The sequence below is a fragment of the Moschus berezovskii genome, chromosome 8 (assembly GCF_049115385.1).
Source record: "Moschus berezovskii isolate FMDL1 chromosome 8, NW_MosBer_1.0, whole genome shotgun sequence".
In the NCBI taxonomy this organism is placed as follows: Eukaryota; Metazoa; Chordata; class Mammalia; order Artiodactyla; family Moschidae; genus Moschus; species Moschus berezovskii.
Genome location: NC_142467.1, coordinates 68,406,969 through 68,426,866, shown reverse-complemented (window position 1 = coordinate 68,426,866; position 19,898 = coordinate 68,406,969). Strand labels below are relative to the sequence as shown.

The following is a 19,898-nucleotide window of genomic DNA, read 5'->3' as shown; positions in this document are numbered from 1 at the left end:
GGGCCAGTGTGACAATCCCTCGTGGTCATCGCTTCCATCCAGCCTGGCCAAGGTCACTGTGAGTGTGGCCTGGGCTGTGGGGTCATGGCCTGGCACCTGCAGAAACCAGCCCTTTGTCCTAAAGCCCGAGCACGGACAGGTCCCCTGCTGCCTGAGGGTCCCAGACTAGGGGCCCCCACTTCGGAGACAGTTGCCTGAAGGCTTGGTCCTCAGTGTGGTCACAGAAATGCTATACACCACAGATTATTTATTCTAAGCTGACGTGGAGCTGCTTGTGGAAGGAGACAGCCAGGTCCCCATTGTGATGGCTGCACTGCAAAGTCTGAGCCCGGCCAGTGGGGAGAGGTTCTTGTGGGGTTGAGGGGGTGGAGGGGTGAAGGAGTGGGCCCTGACCAGAGTGGGGTGGTCCAGGAGGAAGGAGGTACAAGCCATCACTGCAGGCACTGGACACCGGCATGTGACCTCCCTGCTGGTTTTGCATGATCCTGAGCAGAGGTGCAGTTGCTGGCCCGAGGTCCGGCTGAGCCACCCTTCAAGGAGACCCCAGGAGTGTCCTGGCTGGGATGGCTTGGAAGGACTCACCCGCTTTTAGAAGGTCCTTTGACACTGAGCCTTCTTGAAGTGGGTCAGGGTGAAGAGCAGTACGCTGTTGGGGGCAGGGGACCACATGAACTATTCCATTACTGTAGGGTATTTTTATATATCTCTGTTCTGAGCTCTGCTGGTGGAACTGAACTGTAGAGACTGGAATTAAAGGCCGTTTTGCAGCCCTGCTTATTCTCTGGGACCCGCCTTCAGCCCACTATGTGCAGGCACTCAGGCAGCCACACTGTCCCCAACAACTGCTTCTGGAGGCCCATACCCCACTGGGGAGAGGGTTCCCACACCAGGCCGAGTAGAGCAGGTGTCTATAGAGGCACTGTGCTGTGCTGAGCAGATGTGCTGGGAGCTTCCGACCCCTACCCCCTCCCCACCCGGCACCTCGGCTCTCACTGTGTCTTGTGTTCTGTGGATTCTGAGCATGTCCGTCTTCAAGCTTTGTCCTGCATCCACCAGGGCAGGCGGTGGTGGGTGGGACCTGCTGATGCCCCCATGTGGCATTGGACAGCGGTGAGGAAGCTGGAGCTAGCTGACCTAACTGGCTCGCCAGGTGAGGGGTGTTCAGAAGGGCCTGCCAGGTGGCCCCAGCTCCCTGGGGAAGTCAGCACACTGACTGCTTCTGAAGCATGAAGAATACATACCCAGCACAAGAGTGCAGGCAGGGGCCCCCACCAGCTGGCCTGTGGCCTCCTGCATCCCTGTCCTCCAAAGCTCCAGATTCCCTGCATGCCCTCACCTGCGGTCCCCTCTCAGCTATCCTGGGCTCCAGCCAGCTAGAGACAGCTGCCTGCGCCTCTGCACGGTCACCTTGCTGTCCCTGAGTCTGGTCATCTCCTACCTGGTCACACTCCCGGTCCGCCCTCTCTGACCCTCCTTCCACCCAGACCTTATCAGTACACTCTTCTTACATTTGCTTCACCTGTCTGGCTCCAACCTGGATGGTGTGAGGGGTGATCAGACCCCCAATGGAAGGAGCAGCACATTTCAACAAAACTGCTTCCTGGAGGGGAGTTACCTGCGTTTACTTGGGCACCTCTTCAAGCCCATCATTTATTCGGGAAATTGATTAAAATGAATGCCTGGCACACGTGTGCACGGTGAGAATCTCAAATCAACTATGCATGTCTGGGCAGTGTGGTCAGGGCCTCTCAACTCTGAGGCGGGGCTTTTCCCTCCTGGCTTTCCTGTCAGGGCACCCCCTCCCCCAGCCCCTGCTCGCCCTCCTCCCCCACCCTGCAGCTTCCCTCTAGCTCTGGCCTCTCTGCCTTCCTCCCTGCTCCTCTAGCCCTGCTCCCCGTCTTCCTCCCTCCTCCCTGCGTGCCCTGTTTACTCCCTGCCCCATCAGACCTGCTTCTGGTGGGTTGCCTGTTTGAAGGTTCTCCCTGGACACCCCAGGCTCCAGATCCAGGTTCTCCCCTCCCTATCCAGCGCCTGTCTGAGTTATCCAGCCCTGCCTGCATCAGCAGTGAAACTGGCCCCTGCTGTCCAGAAACTACATTCTCCCGTGTGCCACTCTGTGGTCTCAGGAGGTCTCTGGGGCTGCACCATCTGAAGGCTTGGGTGGGGCTAGAGGCTCGGCTCCCAGGTGCCTGCCTTACAGGACTAGGACGTGAGGAGAAAACAGGAGCCCGAAAATGTTGTGACATGATCATGTTGGCGATGTATCCACATTGGTTCCTGAATCGTGAACGTGAGTGTATGATGTTAGCAATAGGGGACACTGGGTGTTGAACATAGCAAGCACTGTACTATGTTCACAACTTTTCTTTGAATCAACAGTTTATTTATGGCTGTGCTGGGTCTTTGCTGTGTGTGTTTTTCTCTAGGGAGCAGGGACTACTCTCTAATTGCAATGGTCTTATCACTGCAGTGACTTCTCTTGCTGCTGAGCACAGGCTCTAGGGCCTCCTGGGTCAGTAGTTGTGGCTCGGCTGCTAGAACACAAGTCAATAGCTGTAGCACAGGGCTTAGTTGCTCCAGGGCATGTGGGATCTTCCTGGACCAGGGATTGAACCCATAACACCTGCATTGACAGGAGGATTCTTTACCAATGAGCCACCAGAGAAGCCTACCCCCTACCACCACCTCAAAATTTTTTTTTCTACTTATTTTTGGCTATGCTGAGTCTTCATTTTTTAAAATTAATTATTCGGGTTTATTTAAAATTTAAAAACAAAAATCCAGCTCCACAGCCTAGCCAGTCGTGGGAACTGAGGACTTGTAGGGTTCCCCTCGGCCCCACCTGCTCTTTACTCCTGCATGTTCTGGAGATGGACAGTGAGGGTGGCCAGAACCCACCTGCCCCTACCGGGATCTCTATCGCCAGGCTCCCCGACACCCTCGGACTGGTCCTCGCCCGCCGGGAGGAGCCCTGCTGCTCACCTGAGTTCCCCCGTTTGAGCATCAGTTTCCCTATTCGTAAAATGGGTAGAACAGGTGCCCCACAGGATTGTCACAATTAAACCACATAGGAGGGACTTCCCTGGCAGTCCAGAGGTAGAGTCTGCCTGCCAATGCAGGAGTCACGGGTTGGATCCCTGGTCAGGAAGATCCCATGTGCGTCGGAGTAACTAAACTCCTGCAACACGACTACTGTCCCGCTCTGCGAAAACAAGCAGACTCAGTGAAGCCAACTTAACTTTAAGAACACACACACACATCGGAGACAAAGGTGTTTTTCGGGTGTTCAGCAGTTTCTTTTTACAATTAGCATTCGTTATAATCCTACCACTTAAAATACATTGGAAATCGAGGTAGGAGGGGGCGGTACTTTGGGGCTGGAATCACAGTTTGGGGGATTAGCCGGGCAGGGAGGGGCGGGTTTGAGGCCTTTTCCCATTCAAGCCCTCCCGCGTTGTAAAGCCAATGTCAACATCCACACATTCTTGATAAACGAGCTGGGAGCAGATGGATCAGCTCTGAGTCAAAGAGAAGGTTTATGCCAGCAGCGCCAAAACTCTTGCCGAAACCCGGGATCGAACCAGGGACCTTTAGATCTTCAGTCTAACGCCCTCCCAACTGAGCTATTTCGGCTGGGTAGCAGGGGTTGCCCTCGCCTCCTGACTCCGCCCCGCTGTGTGCGGCTCGCACGCCGGCGTAGCTCGGGCCACCCATGCGGGCCGCGCATGCCTCGTAGGGTCGTGTCTGCAACTCCGCCGCAACGCTGTCTCTGTGGCGCAATCGGTTAGCGCGTTCGGCTGTTAACCGAAAGGTTGGTGGTTCGAGCCCACCCAGGGACGAGACCTGCCCTTTTTGCTTCCCCGGGTAAGAAGAGAGTAGGCTCTCTTCTTCCTTTTGCCAAGACGCTCCGCGCGCACCTCTGTGTTCTTCTATTGCCGCGTGGGGTGTCCGGAGTCGCGCGGCGGTGGGACGTCCACAGAGGCGGAACGTCCCCACCCGAGTTCCGGTTTTTGCGCACCAGCCGAGCCGCTTTGGGCGACGGCCCGGGGTATCCGGAGCGCTACAGAGGACGGACCGTAGAGGTTGTCTGAAGGCCGAGGCCAAGATGGCGGCGCTGGCGGGTGAGTGAGTTGGGGCGGCGGGGTCGGTGCTTGGGTCGCTCCGGGAGACTGTCCCAAGCCGCTCGAGCAAGCGGAGGCCGAGGGTTATGCAGGCTGCTATCTTTGGGAGGAATTCCAGGCGGGGGCAGAAGGGGCCCACATTTGGCCCAGGATGCTGCCCCTGAAATTCCCGGGAAGAGGCGGCGCCGGTGGGTACAGCCCTGACAAGGAGAAAAGTGAGGCCCAGAGAGAGGCTGGGACCCCTGGAGGTCACGCGGCCTGGCAGGGCCCGAACGCGACCCAGGGCAGCCTGCCACCCTGGGAAGGGGTCGGTCACCCGCTGAGCAGGCGTCTTAACGCTGGCTGCTTCAGGGCTCTTTCCTCCTCCGATTAGCGATTAAGCGCATAGGATGGATTCCTAAGATTGTAAAGGAAAGTGTGTATACTGACAGCTTTCAAGATACTGTATGGGAACCAGGGATCTGTTCGCAGTCCGGGTGCTTCATTAGTCATGCCTGGAAGGCCAGGGTCTAGTGGCGGGTCTGCCAACTGCTGTGTCCTTGAAGGAATGGAGTGGGCACATTCCTTTACACAGGGTTGGCAGAAGTCCCTGTGGCGTAGTTAAGAAACCACTGTCATTTCTGTTGGTGAAATGCCTGCGTCCTGCTAATACTGCTGTAGTTTTGGCTATACTAAGGGAAGGCCAAAATTTTAGTAAGACGTGGGTGACCATAAAATGGGTGTTTTTCCTTCCTTTGCAAGTTCGCCGGCCTTCTGGATCCTTACCAGCAGCCTCTTGCTAAGTCTGGACCAGAGGTTGGAATTCCCTCACCTTGGAGGTGAACGGCATTTACTGTGCTGTGAGCTTACCCAAAGCCCTAAGATCAGGTTGGGGGGCTGAGGCTGACACAGAGGCAGCTCTCACAGGAGTCTGGAGTTGCCCAGCCTCTGGGACTCCAGAGCTCCCAGCCCAGGGCCTGGAGCCTTGCTGAAGTCTGTGGATATGTTGACTTGACATATCTGTCAGCCTGAGTCAAGGCCATGATAGACACTAAGGGAAGCCAGGGAGGCCCTCGCATCTGGGTCTGGCAGGCACCACACAAGAACATGCAGATGCGGCAGGATCAGGAGGGCCTAGGAAGCTAGTGTAGACCCAGGCAGTTGAGCTGAAACCCGTCCCACAAGAAGGGCCAGGTGTTCCAGGCAGAGAGCATGGCAAGTGCAAAGCCCTGAGGCAGGTGGGACACTGATGTGCCTGAGCAAAGGAGCACAGGCCTCCAGTGTGGACTGTGTTATTGGAAACAGGGGAATGACACTGGACACTGTCTGGTGTCTGCTTCATATTCTGAAAGATGGCATTTTTTTTGGCTATACCTTGCAGCTTGCAGAATCTTAGTTCCCTGACCAGGGATCAAACCCGGGCCCCTTGCAGTGGAAGCACGGAGTCCTGACCCCTCGACCACCAGGGACGACCCCTGAAAGATTGCTCTGTACCAAACATTTGTTAAATGGAGTTTAGATAGACTGAGGGTGAGAGAGGTGGGGTGCTAGGTCCTGGCAGGCAAATGCCTGGCTGGACACTCCCAGCCAGTGTGGCCTCTGACGCTGCCTCAGCTCACTGCCTCCACCCTGTGGTTCTCTCTGCAGCTCCCCGCCTGCTCCATCCGATCCTTGCTGTGCGGTGAGTGCCTGCCCCAGGCTCTGATCCTGACCCTCTAACCACAGCAGTGAGGCCCTGGCTGGGAGGGGCTTAGACAGGGCCATTAGAGTGCCTCAGACTTGGGAGGGCCCTCCAGCAGTGCCAGGTTTGGGGCCGCCTGGCCTCCAGACCCATGTCTCCCTGCCCTCGTCCCCTTAACTCAGCCATTACCTGGCACTGGAAGGCTTCTGGTGCATTTGCTCAGGCAGCAGCCCTGTGCAAACCTCCTTGGGACGAGAAGACAGGTGACTGCCAGGCCCTTGGTACAAACAAAGCCCAGAAATCCAGCCCCAGCCCCGAGCTTTCAGGGACAAAGCAGATCTCAGGGGAGGGTCTTCTTCTTTTTTTTTTTAATACCAAAAACATTTTGTTTTGGGTTGCAGCTGATTAACAGTGTTGTGATAGTTCCAGTGAACAGTGAAGAGACTCAGTCATATATATATACATGTATCCATTTTCCCCCAAACCCCAGGGGAGGGTCGTCTTAATGGAGGGGAGTTGGGGGCTCTGGGGACGGCGTGGATTTGGGCTGATTTTATTTTGATAGGCTTTTTCCCTAGGAATAAAATAGATAATGCAAAACAAAGGGAAAACGGGAAAACAAGGAAAGTTTCAGATGCAGAGCAGGCACTTTCTAGACCAGGGATCAGCAGATTTGTTTATGCAAAGGGCCAGATAGTGGACGTTTTCGGCTCTGGCTCTTTAGAAACAGTCACAGCCACCAAGAAAGTGAACAGGCATGGCTGTGTATCAGTAAAACTTAATTTACAAAAACAGGTGGAGGGCTATATTTGGCCCCTGGTCGGTCCCCCCATGCTGGTCCCGGGGTGACCCTGTCAGCAGGCGCCCCAGGCTCCCTGTCATGTGTGGTCCATCTCCTGACAGCTCTGGCATGGGTGCCGCTCTGCAGGTGCGAGGGGTCCATTCGAGCATGGCCGCTGACAGCCCGAGCAGGTGAGGCCAGCCTTCGCGGGAGCTACCCCCTCAGCTACCCACCCCCCCACAGCCTGCACAGCAGTGGACCATGGCAAATCTGGGGCCTTCCCACCACCACGTGGGGCAATACCAGGAATCCTTGCCCTCAGAGTCCTTCCCAGCCCCCTCCTGCACATCCAGGCTGATGGCTGCACATGTCCAGACCAGGAGCTTCCTGACAGAGTGTGTCAGCCAAATACATTTTCCAAATGAGGAGACCGAGTCCCTGAGAGGACAAGGTCCCACTGGGACTGCAGCGAGGCATGTCCTGCCCCAGGCCTGGGCAGCAGGTGGGGGCAGAGGGGGCGCCTGCATGGCTGACGCCTCCCCATGCCATGTGTCCATGCCTAGCACCCATCCTGCCGTATCCCAGGCCAGAGCCATGGTCCCCAAACCTGCCGCACTTCCCAGCAGCCGGGGCGAGTATGTGGTGGCCAAGCTGGACGACCTCATCAACTGGGCACGCCGGGTGAGCCCCTCCCTGTCTCCGTCCCTCAGGCCCCTGCTGCCAAGTGGCCACAGAGCAGGCCAGACTCCTGTGTGGAGACCTGAGGCTCTGATTCTCAAGATCTCTGCCCTTCCCCCTGCCACCTCCCAGAGAGGATGACCCACCTCCTTCCTGTCCTTCTGTCCCCTGTTCCTCTCTTTGCTCTTTTAATGTAAAACCCATGTTTTTAACTGGAAATGGGTGATGAAAACAATAGCTCCTTCCCAGCAGATATCCTAATTTCCACCCCACCCCCCGTGTTGGCCTTGAGACAGTCTGGGTATCCTCGTGCTCATCTGTGTCTCCCTCAAGACATATGTCCTCTGCCCTAGGACAGGGGCTCCTTTCAATGCCCCTAGGGCGCCCCGCTGGGGAACAGGCCCCCATTGATGGTGCTGTACAATGTCCATGTGTGACTAGGAGGGCTGCAGTGAGCACTCCTCCAGACCTGCAGCTCTAGGGTGGCCATGTCATTTTGGCCAGGCACTGTGGAGTCGGCCACTGTGGGCACCGCTTGGGTACCCTGCCATGTTGGGCTGCCCTTGCCCTCTGGGTGGCCCAAGCCCTGTCACCTGAATTAGCATATCTGCAGGGAAGCAGGGACCTTGGTCAGATCCCAGAATGGACGCAGACAAGCAGAACAGCTGGGGTGACAGGGGGAAAGGGGTGGTGGGAATCAGACACCACAAATCGGAGGGAAGTCAGGGTGCATCCAGGAGGGCTTCCTGGAGGAATTGGCCCTTTGAGTTCAGGCACTGTTGGGAACAAGGCCCTGCAGGGGCTTAGTCGCAGGCTCTAAATCTGTGCTAGGTGTGATTACTGGGCGCCCAGAGCAGCATGTGCCATATTGGAGGTCAGATTTAGGGGAGACTGGGGTTGTGTGCACTGTATCATTAAAACTATTTGCAGTTGGTTTTAGGGCTTTTCTGTTTGTTTTTCTTTTTGGTAACGTGGCTGCTGGGAAGCATGGACCCACTGGCCAAACTCACTTTGCCATCCTGGCAGGTAGTCCTGGGCTGGGGGGGCATGCTTAGGCTGGTGACCAGCATCCAGAATGCCTTGGGGGTCCGGAGGTCATGTAGTCACTGTGGGCTAAGGTGTCATCTTTGAAGAAAGGCTAGGCGTCTAGATTTTTCTTTGTGAAATCGCCCAGTTTCTTTAAACACAGTGGGCCCCTCAGTCTGCTCACTGGCCACCCACCCTGCCCCGCAGAGTTCGCTGTGGCCCATGACCTTTGGCCTGGCCTGCTGTGCTGTGGAGATGATGCACATGGCGGCACCCCGCTATGACATGGACCGCTTTGGCGTAGTCTTCCGTGCCAGCCCACGCCAGTCCGATGTGATGATCGTGGCTGGGACGCTCACCAACAAGATGGCCCCTGCGCTCCGCAAGGTGGGCCCAGCCCCAAGGCTCACCCTTACTCCCCATCCCCCACCCCCCAGCCTTGAGCCACACACAGACTCCTGTCTCTTCCAGGTCTACGACCAGATGCCGGAGCCCCGCTATGTCGTATCCATGGGGAGGTGAGTGCCCAGCGGGGCAGGGTTGGATGACAGACACACCGGTGACCCACTGGCCTCTCTCCTGTCTCCTTTCTGTGCTGCCTTCTCACTGGGGTCGTCCAGAATGTCCCCTTCTGTCCCGTGACAGTCGTGCCCCTGTCCAGTTCCTGTCTGTGTCCGCAGTAGGACCATGGGAGGGACGTCCTGCTCTAGGGGGGCTGCAGCCTTCTCCCCATCTGGCCAGCTATTTCTCCACGCCATTAAAGGCTGTGTAGTCATCTAATTTCTTGGTGGAGGTGGAATTCACATATTATAAAATTCACCTTTTCAGAGTGTACTATTCTGTGGGTTTTGGCGCATTTACAGTGTTGTGCACTCATCATATCTATGGAAGAGGTGTGGGTTGGGGGCTGGGATGGGGGAGAGAGGTGGCCAGGGTGATGGGAAGGGCCCTCACAGCCCTGCTCCCCTCCCCCAGCTGTGCCAACGGAGGTGGCTACTACCACTACTCCTACTCAGTGGTGCGGGGCTGCGACCGCATCGTTCCAGTGGACATTTATGTCCCAGGTGAGCCCCCACCGGGTACACAGAACCCCTCTCCCCCACTGAGAGGGCTCACCCTGTTAAGCATGAGCAGACCTAGGGTCCCAGAAGAGTGACACCCCAGCCTTTTACCCCGTTGTCCCTGGAAGGTCTCCCCAGCTGTAGCTCTTTGGACTTTACCCGGATTCAGCTCGCTCTAGTCTGCCCCCACCTCTTTGCATGGGTCCTGGGGGGCGGGGCAGTGTGGCCTGGGGTGTCAGCAGGCCGCCCACACTTGTCTTCTGGGTCCCGAGCCAGGTCACATGGGGGTAAAGGCTGTGGACAGGGCAGCTCACCTGGGCGGGACCCTCCGGGCCTTCCCCCACCCACCCACGTCTTGTCCTGGAGGTCCAGTCCTGGGTTCATTCCATCTGGCGGGAGGGCCTGGATCCCGAGGGTGGCCCCGCCCACCTGCCCACCCCCTGGCCCATCCCAACTGCAGTTGGGTGGAGGGGTCAGGAGCTTGAGGCACCGCTAGCACCGCTCCCCTCTAGGCTGCCCGCCTACGGCCGAGGCCCTGCTCTATGGCATTCTGCAGCTGCAGAAGAAGATCAAACGGGAAAAGAGGTTGCGGATCTGGTACCGCAGGTAGTGCTGGCACCCGGCCGCCCTGTGCATCGTCCCCCCAAGAGGCGGTCAATAAACCCGACCAACCAACCCTCCCTGCGCTCCAGCCAAGCGTGCTCTGTGGGCCGGGGCTGGAGGGCGGGGCCTTGCTCGTGTTGGGGGAAGCTGAGACCCCGCGAGGGTGTCGAGTCAGAGGAAACAGGAAGACGGGAGAGCTGGGGTGCAGCCTGACTGGGTGGGACCAGAGGGTCTGGATCTTGGGGCTGCCACTCTGTATGGCCCTGACCTAGTTCCGCCTCTTCTGAGGACCCCAGGCGCCCACCAGCGGGAAGGCAGGACGGCCCATCAGTGATTGATTGTCAATGTCTGCCGAGGGCGGGACGGGAGATTGGAAACGTGGGGGAATGGCCACTGGCTCCGAAAAGCCCTTGTAGCAGATGTCTTTCCTTTTACCATTCTTTGGACGGGCAGGAAAAGTAAAAGCAAACACACACTTGTGTCCCACTGCTGGTGGGCCAGACCAGCATTAGCGTTTATTTCATCCCCAGGTCCTCTGGCAGAGAGGGACAGGGACGCTGGCGTGGGTCTGGACCAGGGCTGAGGGCTGGAGCCCTCAATTCCGGTCACAAAGGCACTGAGTAGGGGTAGGGGTTGGCGAAACCCAGGGCCCCCAGGCGGCGTGGGTAACTGGCCCTTGGGCTTAGTGCTTGGTGACCAGGGGCGTGATCATCCGCGGGAAGGCGTAGTAGCGGCACTCGGCTGGCGGGACCAGCTCCAAGACCTGCGTGCGGATGTTATCCCGCCGGAAGCCCGCCTCCAGCAGGGCCGGCACCTGCGTCTCCTGGCCAGAGGGAGGCGCCAGGTCATGGGGAGTGGCGGGCAGTGGTGACGCTCTGCAGCCCGCCCCTCAGCCAGGTACCCTGGGGGCTAGGCGGGGTCGGAGGCCTGGTGTTCAAACACCACTTCCGGGCTGTTAGGGGGTATCACCTAGTACGTCCTCGCAGATAGAGGAAACCAAGTGGGCAAAGGCCCGAGACAAAGGTGGCCAGACCAATAAAGAGAAGCCTGGTTGCAGGAGGGCAGAGGGAGGGGTGCAGGAACTCTGGGCTGCATCCCTGTATCCCCAGGGCCTGGGGGAGCCACCAGTCAGCCTGGAGAGACTGACCTCTCCTGATGTACAGGTGGGCGCTGAGTCCACCGAGGAGATCAGCCCCTAGGGCCAGCAGAAGCCAGGGACCCTCCCCAGATCATAGCTGCCTCCCCACCCAGACTCACTGCCCAGGATGGGGTGGGGCACCTCAAACATGGTGGTGATGTCCGAATACTTGGTCTTCATCAGTTCCCCCCAGGAGGTGAGGTTACAGTAGGTGAGGATACCCCCTGGCTTCAGCAGGCGAAAGGCATGGTCCTGGGGGTGAGGGTGGGGGAGAACAGTGGTCAGGAAGGGATGTGAGGGTGGGCAAAGGTGTTCCCAGCAGACCTCCCAACTCCTGGCAAGTCAGGGGAATAGTGGAAAGAGAGGTGAGCCCTTCATAAACAGCAGGTGCCCCCCAAGGGGTTGGCCCTCCATCGTGGCCCTACCCGAATGAAGTTGAACTGGTGAGTGTGCCAGGTCTCCTCTGACAGTGGGTACGTATCGTACAGGATCCCTGTGTGGGAGGATGGAAGTCACATGGTTGGGGGGGCAGCCTCACCGGGCAGGGCTGCCAGTGGGAGTCTTGGGGAGGCCCCAAGTGCCACAGCCACTTCTATGCATCATGTCTCTTCCATTCTTCAGGAGGTATACGCGCACCTGCATGCCAGGCTCCTGGACATGGATCTGTTTGTGCCTGCCTCTTGGCTCTGTGCCCCAGTGAAACGTCAAGGCTTCATAAGCAGGCAGAGGGGCTGGCAGGCTCTACAGAGCACTGGCCCTCCCCCCCGCCCAGTTCCCAGAGCCCCTCACCATCAAAATGACTGTCTGGCAGGGTGGGTGCCACCTCCTCCCACAGGCCTTTCAAGGGAACCACCTTGGGGCAGAGGAGAAAAAGAAGGCTAGGTCAGAGGGAACCCAGAACTCCAACTGTTACAAAGGAGGGGGCAGGGCCTTCACCCTGAAGATGGGGGCCAAGGGCAGAGACAGGCACCTTGTGTGGCTGCTGCAGGGCCCAATCCTGGAGCCGCTGGAAGACGCCCTCGTTACACTCAATGATCCAGTGCTCCTCGATGGGAGCCTCCTGCACCTTTGTGGCTGCGATGGCCATGCCGAAGCCCACTTCTAGCACCCGGCCCCCTAGGCAGACAGAGAGCCCAGGTGTTACCCACTGGGTGGGGCTGGTGAGGCTACCTGGAGGAGGGGGCATGGGGGCAGGGCTTTGGCGGGGAGAAACATTTGCCACAAGGACCAGGCAGCACAGCAGAGCAGGTGTGGGACAGAACACAGCAGCTCTGAGAGGGAACAGCGTGGGCCTGGGCCAGTAGCCAGGGAGGGTGGCCTGCCAGGGAGGCCACGGACAACAGCTACAGGACTGGCCGGGCCAGGGAGCAGGAGAGACCCTGGACTTTGAACCCTGGCCCAGGCTTAAAGCACTGAGGGTGCTTATCTGCCCGATTTGGGCAATCCCCAGCCCCGCAACAGTGAAGTCAACAAAAGGAAAAACCAGGATTCAAGGCCCAGGCCTGGAACAGACAAGGGCGGGTATTGATCCCCTTTGGGTCAAAGATGGAGGTAGAAACACCCTAACCACAGGGACGTTGACTGTGCCCATTTGGTAGATGGGGACACAGAGGTCCAGAGGTGGCACGCACAGCCTCTGGGGTCGTGGGGATCCCTCAGCACCCCACGGTCTCTGACACCTGGTGCAGGGCCACCTCCAACAGCTGTCTCCCGGCCTTAGCTTTCCCGGAGCTATTCTTAGCTGAGGCGGGCCTCCCGCGACTCCTAGGCAGAAGTCCCCACGTGGGCTTGGGCAGAACCTCGCCAGGCTTTCATTCCCCGTCCTCGACCTCGCGCGGGGTGGGGAGTGGGGCGCGGAGGCTCAGTTCCGCGTCTGAGGACCCATTCCCCGATTCATCCCCATCCCCGAGTCGGGGCGTCAGTGCTCTAGGAGAGGGCGTTTCTGGTACTCAAGGCGCCCGCAGCGCCCCCAGGACAACCCCGCTGCCCTCGCGAGCGGCCCTACATTCCGGACGAGGAAAGAAGGCGCACAGAGACTCCGCCACGTCGCCAGAGAGCGGGCTGGCCTCGGTCGGCCCCGCTCGCTGGGCCGGGCTACCTCTAGAGGCGGCGGCGGCCGCCAGCGCGTGCATGTAGGGGGTCTCCCAGCGCTCCATCACCGGCTTGCCCAGGATCTGAAGGTGCGTGTCCGACGCGTCGTAGGCCGCGGGCGCAGCCCGCCATGCGGGGCTGCAGTTCTCGCCGGGCGCGAAGATAGGGGTCGCGGCGGGGGCGCTCATGCTGCGGGATAAACCGCTCACCCTGCAAGCTCCGGAGGGGCAGGGCCGCGTCCCTGCAGGGCCTTCTGGGCAGAGGGCGGGGCGGGGCGGGGCGGGTGGTGGGCGGGACGGACGGCCCAGGGCACGGGGAGCGAGCTCACTGCGCGGCGGCACTAGCGGCCTCTAGCGGCCGTGGTGGAAAAGGCGGCCCTCGGTGGGTCCCGGATCCCCGCGACGGTCCCTCCTCGCTAAGCCTCCAGCGCCTGGCTGGTAGACCAGGCACTGGAGCCCTCGGGGTCCTCACCCTGTCGCTTTCCTGCCTCAGTTTCCTCATCTGTCACCACCGACCGCATCAACATCCCTCTCCTTGCTGGGGTGTGAAGGTCAAAGGATTTTCCCGGCAGAGTTGGAAGTGCTTTAGTGTTTACAATTACTCATCCTTCGGAAGTGTGGCAATGGTTTACTTTTATCCTCATCATTTTTATCTTATTTATTTAAATTTTAGTTTTGGGCGTGCCACATGGCTTATGGGATCTTATTTCCCTGACCAAGGATTGAAACTGGGATGCGCAGTGAAAGTGACATTAAGTCCCAACCACTGGACCACCAGGGAGTTCCCTTATCCCTCCTCACTTTACAGGTAGGGAAACTAAAGCTCCACAGGCAAAGCTGGCAACCTTGCAGCTGTGAGTGCAGGGGTGCGGGGACCCAGAACAAATCCTGACCACCCTTCCTGAGTTCAGATCACTCCCCCATGCCACCTGAGACCCCAGAGGCCTGATGAGCAGCTCAGGGCACAGAGGCCTCCAGCTCTGGGACTGAAACACCCACCCCAGCAGTCAGCAGTTGCCAGATCCTCCTCCCCAGGACAGTAGGCAGGACAGCCCACCCCTGCTGTCTCGCCCTAGGACAGCCCACCCCTGCTCTCTCGCCCTAGGGCAGCCTGGGAGTCAGCTATGTCCTCTGCCATACTGGGACCTGGCCGCAAGTGGAGCTGGGATGTCCTCCAGGCTCTTCCTTTTCCTGTCTCTCTGCACACGGGGGCCCCCGGGTGTGAGTCTGGAACACTCCATCCCTGCCAAACCTTTTGTACATCCCAGTGAACATGTGGGAAAACTGAGGCCCAGAGAGACTGAGGTCTGAACAAAGATCCATACAGCCAAAGCTATGGTTTTCCCAGTAGTCATGTACGGTTGTGAGAGTTGAACCATAAAGAAGGCTGAGCACAGAAGAACTGATGCTTTTGAACTGTAGCGCTGGAGAAGTCTCTTGAGAGTTCTCTGAATTGCAAGAAGATCAAACCAGTCAATCCTAAAGGAAATCAATCCTGAATATTCATTGGAAGGGCTAATGCTGAACTCCAATACTTTGGCCATCAAAGAGCTGACTCATTGGAAAAAATCCTGATGCTGGGAAAGATTGAAGGCAAGAGGAGAAGAGAGCGACAGAGAATGAAACTATTAGATAACATCCTCGACTCAGTGGACATGAATCTGAGCAAACTGTGGGAAATAGTGGAGGACAGGGAGCCTGGCATGATGCAATCCATGGGGTCACAGAGAGTCAGACATGACAGCGAATGAACAACAACAAGCCACGCCCTTCCGTGTCCGCCTCTGGATGGCTGCTAACAGCCCTGACCTGGCTCCAGACTCCTCCCCACAGGTCCTGCCCACCCCCTGCAGAGCTCCTGTGTCCCTCCTGCCCCCAGTCCTTTGCACACACTCTTTCCCCTCCCTGGACAGCTTCTCCTCTCTCCTGGCCTGGTTGCCTTCTCTTTCTGCTTCATGGCTGCAGCCACACCTCCTCTGGGAGGCACCCCCTTCCAGGCTGAGTACAGCCCATTCGAAGCTGTTTTATCTCTGGTACCTCTCTTTGGTATTTTACTCACTGAAGGTATTTCTTTAAGGTGGTATTGTCTGTCTGACCCACCTGGTACACAGAAAGTGCTTGATTAAATCTTGGGAGTACATTGGTCCTCATGTGGTCTGGATGGAAGAGACTCTTAGGAAGGGGCACGGTGAATAGATGTCCCAGGCACCAGGCACTAGGGCTCGGCTCACACTGCTTTTTGTCTCGCGTGAGTTCATGTGTAGTTACAACTGTGCTGGGCACTGTGGTGGGGGCTTTGCAGGCATGCACCCCAGCATCCTTGAGCCACCTATGTACACAGGAGGCACTCACTAATGTCACCCAATTCAAGCGATGCCCCAGAATGCCCAGCCAGAGACAGGGGAAGGCAGGCTGTATTCATTAGCTATTGTTGTTGTTCAGTCACAAAGTCATGTCTGACTCTCTGTGACCCCATGGACTGTAGTCCACCAGGCTCCTCTGTCCATGGAATTCTCCAGGCAAGAACACTGGAGTGGGTTTCCGTTTCCATCTCCAAGGGATCATCCAGACCCAAGGATCGAACCCATATCTCCTGCATTGGCAGGTGTGTTCTTTACCGCTGAGCCTCCAGAGAAGCCCTCATTGCTATTGCTGTATAACAGATTGCCCCAAATGTAACCGCTTAAAACAACCCAGTTTAGCATCTTTCTGTGGGTCAGGTTCAGGTGCAGCTTAGTAGGTCCTCTGCTTCACAGCCTGTGGTATGGCTGCAATTGAGATGCTGTCCAGGGCTGGGGGACTCATCTGAAACCCCAGCTGGGGATGGGTCCGCTTCTAAGGTTGCTCACCGGTAGTTGGCTGCATTCAGTTCCCGGTCACGTGGGTCTTCCTGAATTTTCACCTTGGCTTCTAGCAAGACGGAAGTCAAAACCATTTACAGTCTGGTCACAGAAGGACCTCCCCACACCCTGGCCATGTCCTGTTGGTTAGAAGCCAGGTGCACAAGGGTAGGGACCCCAGGAGCCCATGAAGTAGGGGTCATTCTCAGAAGCTGCTGCCCACTCAGACCCTAAGAGGAAGCCATGCGGCAGAGGAAAGGAGTCAAATGGTACTGTTACCTGCAGCTTTGCTGCCAGGAGATATGGAATCTCCCGTGTCTGGTCAAGCTGCCACCTACCAGTGGTTGCTGGCAAACAGCCGGGACCCCCATCCCCAAGAGTGGCTGAGAGCATGGCACAACCTGGCTGGCAGCTCAGCACAGGGGTCTCTGTTCCAGCCTCAGTGATGGTGACCTCTTCTCTCAGTGGAGTGACCACTCTTGACCCGCTGATGTCTTCAAATAAATGACACATGGTGGTTCCTTGTGTCCACTTTTCTCAAGAGAGCCTAGCATGCATGCCCTGTTATCTGCATTTCGCAGACTTGGACTCAGAGAAAAAAGGTGACTTTCTCAAGGACACATAGTGAATCAGTGGCATAGAGGATGAGAACAGGGGTGTACCTGACTCCAGACTGCAGTCTTCAAATATGTTTAAAAAAAAGGAAAATATTTATTTTCTGATTAGAAAGGTGACACAGTTGATCAAAACATTCCAACATTATAGAGCTGGCAAACTCTGGCCTGCGGGTCACATCCCCTTTCTGTGGTTTTGTCATAGCCTCAGTAGATAAAGAATCTGCCTGCCAATGCAGGAGACACAGGAGATGCAGTTTTGATCTCTGATGAGAAAGATCCTCTAGAGAAGGGAATGGCAGCCCACTCCAGTGTTCTTGCCTGGGAAATCCCATGGACAGAGGAGCCTGATGTGGTACAGTCCATGAGATCACAAAGAGTCGAACACAGCTGAGTGACTAAGCACGCAAGGATGTATGTGAGCTAAGAATGTTGTTTTACATCTTTAAATGGTTGAATGAAAATCAAAAGTATTTTGAGACACATGGAAATTATATGACAGTCACATTGGTGTGTCTGTAAATAAAGTTGATAGTCACAGCTATTTGTTTCCATATGAACTCTGGTGCTTCCGATTATAACAGCACAGAGTCATTGCCACGGAGCTTCAGAGCTGAAAACATTTACTGTGTGGCCCTGAACAGAAAGCTTCCCAGCCCCCTTCCAGAGCAGCCCGCAGCTCCTTCCTATTCAGCACATATCAAGTTCCTCACCCTGGGGGTCCTGCCCTGGCCCCACCCAGAGCTCAAAGCATATTGAGGGATGGACAAGAAATAAATAATAAGTGCATGTCACCTGGTAGCTATGACAAAACAAAATCACCATGATCCCTGCCCCCTTTCCAGGTCTCTCCTCTACCAGGCAATGTCCATGCCATATATTTTCTCTGTACACAATGTTATATATAGTTTTTAAATTAAAAGGGTTCAATGGGCTTCCCAGGTGGCACTAGTGGTAAAGAACCCACTTGCCAATGCAGGAGACATAAGAGACGTGGTTTGATCCCTGAGTTGGGTAGATTCCCTAGAGGAGGACATGGCAACCCACTCCAGTATTCTTGCCTGGAGAACCTCATGGACAGAGGAGTCTGGTGGGCTACAGTCCATGGGGTCTTGCACAGAGTCGGACACAACTGAGCAACTTAGGAAACACAAAAGGCATTTGTACATCCACGTTCACAGCACTATTATGCACAATAACCAAAGGCTAGAAATTACCCAAGTGTCTGTCGATGGGTGATGGATAAACAGTGTATGGTCCTTCCACACACGGGGGACTATCACTCAACCATGAAAACGGGTGAATCGCTGACACTCGCTACCACATGGATGAACCTTGAGGACATGATGCTCAGTGAGAGAAGCCAGACACAGGACACACGCTGTTTGATTTCACTCACAGGAGGTTCCTAGAAGTGTCAGATCCAGAGCCAGGAAGTAGATGGTGGGGCCAGGGACTGGGGGAGGGGATGGGGAGTCAGTGTTTCATGGGGACAGAGTTTCAGTTTGGGAAGATGAGAAAGTCGGAGATGATGGGGAGGGTTGCTGCATGACTGTGTGAATGTGTTTAATGCCACTTAGCTCTGTACTGATACATGGTTACAATGATAACTCGTATATTTTACTGCAATTGAGAAAAGGGCAAAAACTATATTCTGTGTCCTGGGTATGCCTGAACCAACCCATGTTAGGAGTTACATTCAAGAAAGTGTGCATATACCTGTTTTTGATTCACTGTTTGCCCTGGGGCGGAAGTGAATGGGGAGGAGGGAAAAGCAAGCCGTCAAGTTGATCTTTTTTAAAAGATCTGAAGCAAAAGTTACAAAAGTGCTAAAATATGTTGGCTTCAGTGACAGGTACATGGCTGCTTATTTTATCTTGGGTAAGTGTCTGTGTTTTTATTTTTATTTATTTATTTTGCTGCATGGGGGATCTTAGTTCCCCCACTAGGGATTGAACCTCTGCCCCCTGCAATGGAAGGGTGATGTCTTAACAATTGGGCTGCCAGGGAAGTCCCTAAAAATAATTAAACGATTTATGTCTGCCTTCCTTCATTTGGCCACATCCTGTGCATTTCATTCACGCCCTTGTGGTTTATTTATCCAGTCAACAATGGACGGACATGTGAAGTGAACTGAAAGTTGCTCAGTCGTGTCCGACTCTTTGCGACCCCATGGACTATAGAGTCCATGGAATTCTTCAGGCCAGAATACTGGAGTGGGTAGCCTTTCCCTTCACCAGGGGATCTTCCCAACCCAGGGATCGAACCCATGTCTCCCACATTGCAGGTGGATTCTTTACCAGCTGAGCCACCAAGGAAGCCCGGACGGACACATGGGTTTTTTTCTGATTTTCTGATCTTCTAATAGTGGGGTGTGTGCATTAGGGCATGTCTGTTTTCCCACTTGGGCCATGCTCCTCCCACTCCTGCCAAGTGTTACAGGTTTCTTCTGAGGTGAAAAACTTTGCAAAGTCCCAGGGGAAGGACAGAACACCTCCCTGATGCTACCTGAGCTCAGTGCTTTCCCCCTCTGCTGAGCCTCTGTTTCTTACCTGCAAATGGGGACTGATAAGTTACCCTCCTCCAGTGGAATCGATGATGCCAACGTGCTTAGCAAATTGTAAATTGACCTAAGTGAGGTGTATTATAAATGTTTTATGTTATACTGTTGGCCTGACACCTGGTTCCTTCATTCCTCACAGTTCATTTGATTTTATGGTCAATCAGTTATACTGTTAGGCTACCAAGAGGCTGAGAAAATGAGTGAAAAGTCACTAGGCAGCAGGAACCACCATCTGACAACAGCGTACAGGTCAGTTTTTATTATCTCATGGTCTGTGGGTTGCTCCACCTCCCTTGTTGACGCGGTGGGCAGATTATTCTTTGTTGGGGGACTCTCCTGCCCATTGCAGGGTATTTAGCAGCATCCCAAGCCTCCACCCACTAGGTGCCAGTAGCACCCACAGCCAGTGGTGATAACCAAAACTATCTCCAGACATGGCTCAGTGTCCCCAGAGGAGGCTGAATCACCCTAGATGAAACGCACCTCTGTCGACAAACGGGGGCAGGACCATCTTTGGCACATGGCAGGGGCTCAATGTGTTTTCATAATCATTGGATCTACAGCCAACTGTTGGGTTTGATTCCAGTTTTTCCCCTGAGAGAGTGACCTTGGGCCGGTGATTCAGCCTCTCTGACCGTCGGTATCTTCTTCTGGGGCAGCTGGAGCAGCTGAGGCGCCGGAGCTGAACGTAGGGCCCCCCGCCTCCTGAGGTCCGGCGGCGTG

The 19,898-nt window shown here is 55.9% G+C and overlaps 2 protein-coding genes and 2 non-coding genes across 5 annotated transcripts; 2 read left to right on the top strand and 2 right to left on the bottom strand.

Moving 5' to 3' along the window:
• Positions 1–3,560: 3,560 nt before the first annotated feature.
• TRNAF-GAA (transfer RNA phenylalanine (anticodon GAA)) lies at positions 3,561–3,633 on the bottom strand. Its single transcript has one exon. It is a non-coding gene; the product is annotated as a tRNA-Phe (tRNA).
• A 125-nt stretch (positions 3,634–3,758) lies between these two features.
• NDUFS7 (NADH:ubiquinone oxidoreductase core subunit S7) lies at positions 3,759–10,007 on the top strand. Of its 2 annotated transcripts, XM_055430219.2 has the most exons (8): positions 3,763–4,121; positions 5,748–5,781; positions 6,685–6,753; positions 7,126–7,243; positions 8,474–8,653; positions 8,738–8,784; positions 9,242–9,330; positions 9,840–10,007. In XM_055430219.2, exons 1-8 carry the CDS (start codon positions 4,106–4,108, stop codon positions 9,935–9,937), a joined length of 651 nt encoding a protein of 216 aa, XP_055286194.1. In that variant the 5' UTR covers positions 3,763–4,105; the 3' UTR covers positions 9,938–10,007. The 2 variants fall into 2 exon arrangements, with proteins under 2 accessions (XP_055286195.1, XP_055286194.1); XM_055430220.2 differs by lacking the exon at positions 6,685–6,753 and having other exon boundaries at positions 3,759–4,121.
• TRNAN-GUU (transfer RNA asparagine (anticodon GUU)) lies at positions 3,766–3,839 on the top strand. The gene has a single exon. It is a non-coding gene; the product is annotated as a tRNA-Asn (tRNA).
• A 399-nt stretch (positions 10,008–10,406) lies between the features above and the next one.
• Positions 10,407–13,417, bottom strand: GAMT (guanidinoacetate N-methyltransferase). The gene is made up of 6 exons (XM_055430218.2): positions 13,167–13,417; positions 12,039–12,184; positions 11,858–11,921; positions 11,494–11,561; positions 11,210–11,320; positions 10,407–10,753 (listed from the first exon to the last, which is right to left on the bottom strand). The coding sequence occupies exons 1-6, from the start codon at positions 13,345–13,347 to the stop codon at positions 10,613–10,615; spliced, it is 711 nt and encodes a 236-aa protein (XP_055286193.1). The 5' UTR covers positions 13,348–13,417; the 3' UTR covers positions 10,407–10,612.
• Between the last annotated feature and the right edge of the window lie 6,481 nt (positions 13,418–19,898).

What these genes read in the sequence shown, in the direction of transcription:
- NDUFS7 (XM_055430219.2), top strand. An exon ending in TATGTCGTATCCATGGGGAG is followed by an intron (nt 8,785 to 9,241) that starts GTGAGTGCCCAG and finishes CCCCTCCCCCAG; the next exon opens with CTGTGCCAACGGAGGTGGCT. An exon ending in AGTGGACATTTATGTCCCAG is followed by an intron (nt 9,331 to 9,839) that starts GTGAGCCCCCAC and finishes GCTCCCCTCTAG; the next exon opens with GCTGCCCGCCTACGGCCGAG.
- GAMT (XM_055430218.2), bottom strand. Translation starts at nt 13,347, where the DNA reads ATGAGCGCCCCCGCCGCGACCCCTATCTTCGCGCCCGGCGAGAACTGC. An exon ending in GGCCGCCGCCGCCTCTAGAG is followed by an intron (nt 12,185 to 13,166) that starts GTAGCCCGGCCC and finishes CTGTCTGCCTAG; the next exon opens with GGGGCCGGGTGCTAGAAGTG. An exon ending in ACATCACCACCATGTTTGAG is followed by an intron (nt 10,754 to 11,209) that starts GTGCCCCACCCC and finishes CCCTCTGGCCAG; the next exon opens with GAGACGCAGGTGCCGGCCCT.